Raw genomic sequence first — 12,721 nt, 5'->3', positions numbered from 1 at the left:
GTTAGCTATAGACTGCATTCTGATTAGTATTGTTGGAAGATGTCGGTCGGAGGACCAACGAATGGTGGCACGTATGAGCCTCAACCTGCATCACTGGAAGGTTTTTTGTGTGATGACGTAAACCAGGATGAGAGTCCCCGATGCAGAGTTCAAGTCCTACCCACAGTCATTTGAGCTTCTTCCCATGATTCCTGTCACTCTCCACTGTCCTATATAATAAAGCCTAAAAAGGCCAAAAGAAGAAGTACAAACATGGACTTCACAGATTAAAAAGTCTTCTGCAGTCAGTCCCAGCTGTGGACTTTTTCACCTCACTCTAACAGGGACAGTTGCTACTGAACAGACTGTTTCTGCTGCTCCCTGATAAAAGAAAATGTTTCTGCTGGTACCAGAGAAAAAATAAGAATACAGACGTATAAATGTTAATTTGCTGTTGCTGTGGGAAGGTTCCTGTTATAATGTTATGATCATGGCTCTGGACTCTGAGGGTAACTTGTTTTTCTATTATATATAACAAACCAGATAAAACATTAATGCCACTGCAGTGGCAAGTAGCTCTGGCTTGATTTGATTACTTTAATGTTTAAGTTGAGATTTACAAGAAATGTTTTAACTGCTGCTGTGTGAAGGGAATACTGCTGTTAAAAAGCACTTTATTTGTTTAAAGTGTTTGCAAACCAAATGTTACTCTATTTTTGTTTATATAGCAGTACTTTAAAACATAAAAGTGCAGAATACAGTACTTTTAAACTCATTATTTAATTGTACTCATAACAATGTGTTAATCGCAATTAATCACAGAGAAGAACTGTGATTAATCACGATTAAATATTTTAATCTTTGCCCAGCACTAGAAATAACATTGTCTTTTCTGATGTCCATTCCCTACTATTATTAATCCAAACCTAAACCAACGATAACATTATAAATCCATTTTAAATCATTATTAAGAGAGTTAACACGGTTAATAGGTGGGTATGGATCAGTTTTTAGCAGTAGTTATGTCATGGACAGCGTTTGACACCCCCCCCCCCCCCTTCCCTCCCTGTGGTTGGCTCATCGGCTTCTGCCCCTCTCCCTCTGCTTTGGCTGGTGATCAGCGCAGAAGGAGAGTAGCTGTGGCATTCCACACCTGTGGTTGATCACAATCACCTTTGGCTTTAAAAGGAAGTGCCACACACAGCATGCGGTGCGGGATTATACTGTTTGCTCAGTTTGAACACTGACTGGATGTTGAGTGTCTCCAAGCCTTCTGCTGGTCTGATTTACGGAGCTGTCTGCATTTCCAAAAGAGACCTCCAGATAGAGGTCCTGGACCCCCACCTAAGTTGCCTCAGCATATGCGCCCCCCCCCCCCCCCCCCCCCCCCCACGTTAGTGAGTTTCTGGTCATAGTGGCTAATTATTGGTTGATTCAAAAATAAGGAAATCTGATTATACCCTCTGTATTGCTGCTCTATGAATTCTGTCTTGGGTTCAGAAATTCCACTCATCGTAACAAGTAACCTGAAAATACTGAGTCGTATTCTCCTCTATATTGTGCACTAGAGTCCCTTCTTTTTCATCATTCTGTTTATTCTTGGCACTCACCTGTTTTTTCTCCTCGCTCTCCTCGATCACCTTTCTCCCCCTTGAACCCTCTTTCTCCTTGGTCACCTGAAGACAGGACAGGACAGAACCTCAAATTAACTAATCATGAATATAATCATTATTTTACATCAATTCAGCATCACAGGAGTAGATGGTAGCATAAAATGTCAAAAATAAAATACAAATTATGTACAAATTATGAAATTGTTTTAAAACAATAAGTTGAAGGTGTAGATGTGAGACCCAGATATTAATGAAATAAAATAAAAATAAAAACTATTAGATTCCAACATTATTGTTTTCTGTGAGGTCTGTACTGAGTGGAAGATAGATATTAACCAGCAGGTGGGTGTTGTACACTAATGGTCAAAAGATTTGGAATGCCCCAGTTTTTCCAGTTTTGGATTGAAATTCAAGTAGTTCAAGTCCAATGAATAGCTTGAAATGGTACAAAGGTAAGTGGTGAACTGCCAGAGGTTAAAAAAAAGGTATGGTTACTCAAAACGGAAAAATAATGTACATTTCAGAATTTCAGAACAGAAGGGCCCTTTTCAGGGAACAAGAAATGGGTTAACAACTTAAAGCTGTTCTGCAGCAATGGAGGTTCAAGTCTCAAGTCTTGAAAGTTGGTGCTACCAAATCCTACAGGTGTCCCAACAGTTTTTGATTACTTACAACCCCCTCTCTCTATGACGGCTCACGGGACAACAGCTTCAAGCACAGCTTAATAGTGGTTGTAGTGAGCAAGTCTCAGTTTCAACTGTGAAGAGAAGACTTGGAGTTGCAGGTTTCACAGGTGGAGTTGCAGCAAGAAAGTCATTGCTAAGACATCAAAAAAAGAAAAAGAGGCTTGCTTGGGCCATGAAACACCACCAATGGACTACTGAAGACTGGAAGAAGGTATTATGGACTGATAAATCAAAATTTGAAATCTTTGGTTCATCAACAGGATTTTTGTACGCCGTCAAGTAGGAGAAAGGATGGTTAATCGGTGTATGACATCAACTGTCAAACTTGGAGGAGGAAGTGTGATGGTCTGGGGCTGTTTTGGTGGATCCAGGGCTGGTAACTTGTACAGAGTGAGAGGTACTCTGAACCAAAACAGCTACCACAACATTCTGCAACACCCTCTGGTATGTTCCTAGTTGGTCAGAGGTTCATCCTACAGCACGACAATGACCCAAAACATAAGTCCAATCTATGCCTGAACTACCTTAAGAAAAAAAGAACAAGATGGTAAGCTTGAAAACAGAGTGTCCAGCACAGTCTCCAGACTTAAACCCCATGGAGCTGTATGGGATGAACTGGACAGAAGAGTGAAAGCAAAGCAACCTACAAGTGCCACACATTTATGGGAACTTCTGCAACAGAGTTGGGAAGAACTTTCTCAAGAAAATTTGATTTCCATTATAGAAAGAATGCCACGACTGTGTTCAGCTGTTATATCTGCCAAAGGTGGCTACTTTGATGAGTCAGAAGTTCAGAATACATTTTGGTTTCTAATTTTTATTTATTTTTAACTTCATTTGTTTATTTGTTCTATGCTTTCATTCTCAGAGTACAATGAGACCCTAACATGCAGAAATTCCCATAAAAAAAAATTGAAAAATTGGGGTGTTCTAAAACTTTTGACTGGAAGTGCATATTAACAATGTAATCAATAAATTTGTCAATGCCTAAGCTCTACAGATTATCATATTAAAAACAAAAGCTATTAAAAATCAACAAAAGACCACATTCATTATTAGCACTGACATATAGAACTAACACATGACCAGAAAGTGAGATTTTCTCTTTTTCACTTTCATTTTCATTTCAAAGCAGCCTTTAGTGAGGAAGAAAGAAGCCTTACTCATATTGCATAATTATATCCAATAAAATCCTGTTTTAACTATTGTGCAATGATCTATTCGTGAGCTAAACTCTACACAACCAAAACTTAGTGTCCTACTCCTAATGTGTAACACAGACACAACCACAATGTAGCACACACTGGGACAGAAAGGAAGTGAAATAATACAGAGAAGTATGAAAATAATCTGAACTCCTGCGGAGAGAAGAGAACGTTTTATCCTTTACCTCACACCCATTTCCTCTCCTCTGTAGTCCTTTATATATTTTTAGCAGAGCCCTCTTAAATAGTGAACCCTGCAATTGCCTTGTGATTTGGGCACAAAATGTAGAAATTAGAAGCTACCACCTTGAATCCTGTGTCTAATTTACCTCTAAAAGTTGTGGTTAACTTGATTTTGTGGCTGGAATGATCAAAGAGAGAAACTAGACACACTGAAAACTACTTTCTGGTAAGGTATGAGTATTTTTGCACTGTAGATGTTTAGAGATGGGAAAAGTTACTGCAATGCAAAACCACTAAATCACTGTAAGTACAAATCCTTACATTCATGGTCTTTGCAGAATATTTTTACACACCACCCCTCCCTCCAATTAGCAGCTTGGATACGACATTTTCTCATTTGTTTTCATTTCAAAATGACATTTTATTCCAAATTCCCAGGAATTATCTCCAAAGGAGCAGAAAGTGTGTTTCAACACCAGCTGTTGCCAATTCTCAGCCATGAGGTTTGAAAACCACAAGTCTGTTCCTGCCATAAAGCTATAAGAGGATCAGCTTGAAATGGGCATTTGTCCCACGTTTAATTTCACTTTTTTTTTTTTTTTTTTTTTTTAACGTGTGGCCACAGTGCCAGCTGAGGTGGGGCTTAGTCCCACCTACCACATGTTGTTGCCTGTATGTGTTTAAGCAGGTGGAGCTAACACTCCACTGCACCCTGCCTGTGACGTCCTCAGCTGTTGGTGTCACCTCTGTGTTGACCACATCCTTAACAACTAAATAACACAGCAGGGAAAACCCAAACACACTGGTAAGCTACTGCTGAGCTGCAAGACATCGCAGATGCATTGATTTAAAGTTGCACAAAGTCGTTTTGTGTACTGGTGGCCTGGAAAGCAGTAGGGGGTAAAATGAGAGAGATTTTTGTAATTTTGAGCCAAATAACCTTCATTATTCATTATCATTGTGTGCGTAGTGAGTTAGCATTTAGACACAAGGCTGCTTGTGTTTATTACTCCGCTAAGGCGGTGGAGCCTCTGCGGAGCTATGGGACGATCGCCATTGGTCTGTCTGTCTGTCTATCTGTCTGTTAGCAACACTACTCAAAAACGGAGATTTCAATTACATTTTCAGGGAAGGTCAGAAGGACAAGGTCACAAGGATCAATTGATTCGGTTTTGCCAGTGATTCAGATTATAGTCTGGATTCACAATTTTTTAAAAAAAGATTTCAGCCGTAGGAAATGATACAATGACTGCACAGCCTTGGCGGAGTACTGCGCTCTCCAAGTGCTTTTCTAGTTCATGTTTATCTTACCATTAGCCCTATGAGCTGTAGGCTGTTTTGAGGATAGTTTAACTACATTTACTCTTAAGCTCTTATCTTGATTACAATTGATTAAGGTTTATATATACAGTACTGTTCAAATGTTTGGGGTCACCCAGGCAATTTCATGTTTTCCATGAAAATTCACATTTTTATTCATGTGCTAACATAATTGCACTAGGGTTTTCTAATAATCAGTTAGCCTTTCAACACCATGTACCATTAAAACACAGGAGTGATGGCTGCTGGAAATGTTCCTCTGTATTCCTATGTAGATATTCCATTAAAAATCTGCCGTTTCCAACTAGAATAGTCATTTATCACATTAGGAATGTCTAGACTGTATTTCTGATTCATTTAATGTGATCTTCATTGAAAAATCAGCTTTTCTTTCAAAATATGGACATTTCTAAGTGACCCCAAACTTTTGAATAGTAGTCTATATATAAAGCTTCACAACATATATTGCCATTTATCATGATTATAATTACAATACATATATAAAATACAGTTATTATATAGTTAAATTATTAATTACACAGTGCAAACAATCATCTAACTTTTGCTGTCTCTTTTAGCTAGTTTTGGGTTTACAATCAACAAATAAAGTGCATTGTTTGGTCTCAACACTCACAACACATATCATTTATAGCACCACCAAGTGACAGCTTTCAGTGGAAAAGCTTTGATAAACTACTGTATGCAAGTGCCAGATGGCAGAGGGACAAAAATAGCACCTGGCTTATCAACAAAACTAATATTTAGCATCTAAAGACACCAAAGCTTTTCTACATGGTTGATGGAGACCAAAAGTGAGCTAAAACGAGCTGTTTCTCAATCGTTAAATGGATGCTGGTGGCTCTGTGTCTGCTGAATGTGTTAAAAGGGGAATAGTGCTAACATATAACCACTTCATAATTGAGAACATTTCAGGGCTATGTTTGTCCACTTTTCATTGTCCATAAGTGGCCAAAGAGATCAAATAGTGCAGCTTATAATGCTGGGAAATGACAGATGTCCAGCTGATTTTAACCAAATAAAAAGCTAATGCAGTGCTAATGCAGTCTCTGTTCTGTCTACTCACTATCCATCTATAAAAAGCAGCCGTGAAGCTTCCCAGTGCTGTTTTTACAAGCTTTTCAGGATTCTTCTCTCCTCCTGAGTGACTACCTGACGCAGAGGCCCCATTCATACCAGAAGATCTACAAACTCTTCACCCTCCACTGGTCTGTTAAACCCACAACCAGACCCCAGACGGGTGAAAGCACAGACATTACATTGTTGGAAACTGCCAGTGTGTGGATGGCCAAAGATTTGCGTAGATCCTTGTTTTGTTCATCTTGTCTCCATTTTATCCTGTCAAATGCTTATTAGTGGGTGTTCTCAGCTGCTCTTCACATAACTGACGTCAATCAAATGATGTAGCCAAGGCCAGAGCTCTTATAGATGACAATCCTTTCATGTTTTCTCAGTCATGCTTGTTATCAAGTATTGTGCTAATTTTCCCATGTTTTCTTCTGATTGTGTCATACAAATGACAGTCCCAGTTCACCAGATTACAACGTGCAAACCATGATTTGTGAAAATAGATTATTTCTTCAGATTTTGAAATGTTGCACAGATGAAAACAAACACCACACGAGTGACACTGGCAAAATAAAATACTATCTGCATTTGAGACCTTTGGGTAAGCATTACTCACAGATTGCTTTTTTGAAGTAGGTACCTGATACAAAATGTGTCATGTTTAATGAACAAGATTTTCCAGTCAGGAGCTACAAACACAAGTTATTTGGGATAGAAAATGTAAAAGATTTGTGTCTCTTAAATGACTACATGTTACAGATTTCTGGAAGTGTTTTCTCCATTCTGTATTCCCCTTATTTTGTTCCATTAAACAATGTCATTAATGCTGCTAAATAGGCGATTTTCTGAAATGTGGCAACGCAGCTGCTGACTTCTATACTTCTGTCAAAACTGACATAAAATTTAAAAGAAAACTGAATGCATGTCATCTTTTCAGTTTCCTTAACTGTAATTTTTATCTCATGTCAACCACTAGTGAGTTGTATGATAAAACTTAAGACTGTCGAAATGTAACATTGTAGTTAATGTCCCCCCAAAAATACACAAGTGTGTATCATTCACTGCATTATCATCCTTTTTTTAAAAAATAAAAAATAAAAAACAAGTATAATTTGTATCACCATTTGGACATAATGATTAAACAGGGAGAGTTTCATACTCGTCTATTAGCTTCTTCTATTTAGTGAGCAGCAGTTGGCTTCAGCAGATCATTCTGTTGTTGTAACAGCTGCTACTGTCAGAAGCTGAGGTTGAGTACTGGGTATGTCCAATCACTTAGCCACTATATAGTGTTTGCTCCATAACAAACTCGCAGGGAAGTAAGGGCAGGCAGCTGTTGGCACCAATGCACTGTATTGCCATATGTTGTAAATATGCCCCAGATAGTCGTAGTTATCTCTGTCGCATAAGAAAAACCCAGAACATCTGTAGTACATTCAAGGCCACTGGACACCACAATGTTGCTATTTGCAAAGTATATGTTATAATTGGCACATCTCTTCACAACACCGAAACTAAGCTTTATAACACAAATCAGCACACACGTAAGTTAATTTTACAGCATGCTTTGGCTGTGAAGTACCCACATATACAGGCATGCAGCTGTAATTATGGTATTAATTACAAATCTTCCCACTGTTGTGAATTAGCAGTCAAATACATTACTCGCACCATTTGTTTTTAACATGCCAGTAGCATCACTGTTCAAGCTGGAATTGCCACAAACAGTGGATTCACCTATGAGGGAAAAGTAAATGTGTGTGAATTTGTTTATTGAACTTTAATCAATGGCAACCACTAATCAATGACAAACTGTCAGTGGACAAATGCATCTTTTGAGTAAGCTACGTCCTGTAAGTGAACTAACCGACACTAAGCTGTTGCTGTGTGCCTTTGTCCCCTAGTGTAGGAAACTTTATAGCATTAAATGAACCCTGCAAAGGGTATTAAACAGCCCAGTACAGAGAAAATTGAAAGATGCTTGGGAGTTAGTATGGCTGATTCTGATTTCTTCCCTGTGAGTACCTCCTCCATCACCATCCTTCTCCTGCCAAATGTTCAGAGTGAATTTTCCTGTACCAGTTTGTGGTGTCAGCAGGTCTTTAAGTTTGAACTTTTCTTGCAATGTTTGATTCCTTGCAACACATTTGGTTTTATTTTATGACATTTTATGACATTTTATGACATCTTCTCTTTTCTCCCAATTTATAATCAAAACATTTGCTTCAGGTAAAAACTTCAAAGGCCAAATGCTGTTTTCGGCATTTATTGGAAACCAGGTGTATAGCAATACACCTTCATACAAGAAGGCAAACCAGCTATATCATCCCTTGCCATCACTAATAAACAAATCTATCTTCATAAAAATGAATCAAAACTAGACTAGAGTCTGGTACAGAATGTTGAGACATAACAACTAAATGCAAAAGACAACAGATCAGCCTGGTCCAAGGTTATTGGCCAACACTGGAACCGTGGGACTAAACACTGGACATTTCAGCCAAACCCAGCTCTGATTGGCAACAGCTGTTGGCTAAACACACATGCTGCATACACACATACACAATGACATGTCAATATAAGAAACACAAGGACTTGCGCGCCTTATCATATTAGTCATAGCTATGATTTCTTCATCAGAGCAGAACTGGTCAGGGTTTGTTTTTGTTATTGTTGGCACTGTCCAGCTGGTGAGAGGAAACATCAAAATTCCAAGGGTTTATGTAGAGTCAGATATATGGAAGTGAGGGAAAGAAAGAAAGAAAGAAAGAAAGAAAGAAAGAAAGAAAGAAAGAAAGAAAGAAAGAAAGAAAGAAAGAAAGAAAGAGAAAGAAAAAGAAAAAGAAAAAAGAAAGAAAGCTGTCTTGGACTGAGGTGTGATTTAGTGGACACTATTCTTTTTCAAAATTGGCATTTATTTAGTTCTCATGTCTTGGAATATGTGTATTCTCATGTCAAAGAAAAAAATAATTTACATTGTGCAATGGAAATCTACTGCTCAATCAGAAAATTGAATGTCCCCCTACATCAAATGTATGAATTATTATCCTACTTCAACTACCAAATACGCCCAGGCTCAGTAGTAGAGAATGTATGAAAATTAGATGGTTGCAGTGGGTTTTCATGGGTCACTGTATATCTTTCATAATGCTGATTAACTTTCTAGTGAATGTGATTTTAACAATTTACAATGAGATTGTGACTTTGTACATGTACTGTATGTTTCTTGAAACACACCACAACTGTGTCTGTATCATTTTCAGGGTAGATTTGGAAAAATCTACCAGACACAGTGAGAAAAAGTTGCTATATTAAGGGAGATATGGTAGGATGAGTGGATTTTTGCAGCTATGTCAACCATTTGTTCACTTTTTCACCATTATATACACTATATTGCCAAAAGTATTCGCTCACCCATCCAAATAATCAGAATCAAGTGTTCCAATCACTTCCATGGCCACCGGTGTATAAAATCAAGTACCTAGGCATGCAGACTGCTTTTACAAACATCTGTGAAAGAATGGGTCACTCTCAGGAGCTCAGTGAATTCCAGCGTGGAATTGTGATAGGATGTCAGCTGTGCAACAAATCCAGTCCTGACATTTCCTCGCTCCTAAATATTCCACAGTCAACTGTCAGCTGTATTATAAGAAAGTGGAAGTGTGTGGGGACAACAGCAACTCAGCAACGAAGTGGTAGGCCACGTAAACTGACGGAGCGGGGTCAGCGGATGCTGAGGCACACAGTGCGAAGAGGTCGCCAACTTTCTGCAGAGTCAATCGCTACAGACCTTCAAACTTCATGTGGCCTTCAGATTAGCTCAAGAACAGTGCTTCAGCAGAGAGCTTCATGGAATGGGTTTCCATGGCCGAGCAGCTGCTTCCAAGCCATACACCACCAAGTGCAATGCAAAGCATTGGATGCAGTGGTGTAAAGCACGCCATCATTGGACTCTAGAGCAGTGGAGACGCATTCTCTGGAGTGACGAATCGCGCTTCTCCATCTGGCAATCTGATGGACGAATCTGGGTTTGCCGGTTGCCAGGAGAACCATACTTGTCGGACTGCATTGTCCCAAGAGTAAAGTTTGGTGGCGGGGCGATTATGTTGTAGGGTTGTTTTTCAGGAACTGGGCTTGGCCCCTCAGTTCCAGTGAAAGGAACTCTGAATGCTTCAGCATACTAAGACATTTTGGACAATTCCATGCTCCCAACTTTGTGGGAACAGTTTGGAGCTGGCCCCTTCCTCTTCCAACATGACTGTGCACCAGTGCACAAAGCAAGGTCCATAAAGACATGGATGACAGAGTCTGGTGTGGATGAACTTGACTGGCCTGCACAGAGTCCTGACCTCAACCCGATAGAACACCTTTGGGATGAATTAGAGTGGAGACCTAAACCTTGTGGACAGCCTTCCCAGAAGAGTTGAAGCTGTTATAGCTACAAAGGGTGGACCGACATCATATCGAACCTTATGGATTAGGAATGGGATGTTACTTACGTTCATATGCGAGTCAAGGCAGGTGAGCGAATACTTTTGGCAATATAGTGTATGTATTTTAATCATTTATGCTTTTCTTTTAGTTGTCTATTTCTAGTGCTTATTCGTTATTTTTGGTGAGCTGTTAACTTTTCTGCTCAGATCTATTCAGGTCCACCTAGTTCTTTAAATAAATTGCAGTTTCATTTTTTTTTCAGATGAGTTTTCTTTCCATTTACTCCATGGCTACTGCAGAAATGCATCCTTAAATATTGATATTACTGGTTGGGACTCACTGCTCTATATGACTGGTTTCCAGCTGTTTATTTTGTACTCATTGTATATAGTAAATTATTTTCTTGCACTGGCATTTACTCAGTTAGGACAGCTGAAAACTGATTTGATCAGCAGTGGCAGCTGTTTCACTCCAATAAATAGAAGAAGACACGGCTTGTTAGACAATTAGTGCCCTCGGCTAAGCACAAAAAGAAAACAGCGACACCTGTTAGTGATGTAACAAGTGTTAACATTTCTGGTTCCAAGTAATTCCTGGTAACAGTGTTGTTACTCTGGTGGAAAAGGCAACATTTCATGTGGCCATTTGAGAATTGAGTCTTTAGTTTGCAAATCTGAGATGATTTGAACTGTGAATGTGTTGACAAGACTCAGCTGTGAGCTGCACAAGACTACAGGGAGAAACAGGCTTTTTTCTACTGACTGCTGTGTGAGAAAGTGATTAACTTACATTAAAATATGGCTACTGCTGCTACCCCATAAAAACACAATCTCCCACATATTGTTATTCTTGTGACTGTTAGATTGTACCCTGATTATGATAATCAATGTTCCTGTTTGCCTAGATTCATTTTCTTAGCCATGTCTACATGCAAAATGATTGGTGACCTCAATGGATCAAACTTTGTTTAATAAAACAGACAAACTCCCAAAGTGATTACCATCAGAAACACTACATAGGTACCTGTAGGCCCGGCAGGTCCAGCATCTCCTTTTTCTCCATGCACGCCATCAATTCCAATGGAGCCTTTCATTCCCCGAGGGCCTTGGATCCCTTTTTCTCCCGTAAATCCTGAAACACAGACATAAAATCATAAGAAAAGCAGACTGATCATAACATGCTCCAGGACCATCAAAGATTTTGCAAACATAGCAACGCACAGCAGTGCCTAAACAAGTAGATTTGAAAATCCACTCCTACCCTGTGGCACACAGAATGTTTGTTTACAGTAAACACACCCGAATGTCTCAAAATGAATTAGTTATTGATTGAAGTAATTCAAATCTTTTTTCAATGCTCTGATATGCTCTGATATGTTTTGACTGCTCAGAAATGCGACCAAAATAATTGGACTGAATATATTAGAGCCAGAAACACAAAATAAACCAATGATGGATGATGTCATGTAACACAACTCAGCTCAGAAATCCAGTGGGAAAAACCTATCAATCATAGTTTGGATGCAGTGCAGAAGTGTTCTTTGTGTTGTGCAGGATCGTCCAACTGGATCGTTCAACAAGTCAGAGAGAATAGAAGCTAGAAGTGGTGACAGATTCCTCTGGCCTCAGTACAAATGGAGCAACACAAGTACATGGTGTGCACTACAAACCCACTGTGATGACCTGACTCAATAGCATAGATACTTTTTACTTTAGAAACCAATGTCAGCATTAAAAATAATCATAAAATAATATTTCCTAGGTCATTAATTAGCACAATACAGTGAGAATGTATCAAGCCTTTACAGTATATACTGTTTTCTGTTGTGTAATTATTACTTTGCCAAGGAACGCAGTGGAGTTATGTGATGATCGGTATTGGTTTGTCTGTCTGTTTGCCTTTTAGCAACATTACTCAAAAACAGACAAACAGATTTGGATGACATTCTTAGGGAAGGTCAGAAATGACACAAGGACCAAGTGATTAGATTTTGGCAGTGATGCATCACTGCCAAAATCTAATCACTTGGTCCCTAATAAGCTGCAACTTATTAGTCTGGATCCACTGATTTGTTAAGGATTTCTGTATCATTGCGAGATAGCAGCACAGCTTCACTGCGACTATGACAAGTGAACACTGCGTCAGCTGCCTGCTGATGATCACATGATTGTGATCCTACTACAAATCAACTTATTAGGACTTATCTGTAAGAAAT

General features: G+C 39.0%; 1 protein-coding gene across 2 annotated transcripts in view; it reads right to left on the bottom strand.

The window, feature by feature from the left end:
* Positions 1-12,721, bottom strand: part of scara5 (scavenger receptor class A, member 5 (putative)) — a 170,673-nt gene that overhangs the window by 38,163 nt on the left and 119,789 nt on the right. For both annotated transcript variants that reach the window (XM_023264371.3, XM_035945483.2), the window contains exons 9-10: positions 11,530-11,637; positions 1,590-1,655 (exon numbers count right to left, since the gene is read on the bottom strand). In XM_023264371.3, the coding sequence (XP_023120139.1) occupies positions 1,590-1,655; positions 11,530-11,637 (174 nt within the window). The remainder of the gene's footprint in view (positions 1-1,589; positions 1,656-11,529; positions 11,638-12,721) is intronic.

This window comes from Amphiprion ocellaris, chromosome 12, assembly GCF_022539595.1.
Source record: "Amphiprion ocellaris isolate individual 3 ecotype Okinawa chromosome 12, ASM2253959v1, whole genome shotgun sequence".
NCBI lineage: Eukaryota > Metazoa > Chordata > Actinopteri > Pomacentridae > Amphiprion > Amphiprion ocellaris.
This window is presented reverse-complemented; position numbering and strand designations above follow the sequence as displayed.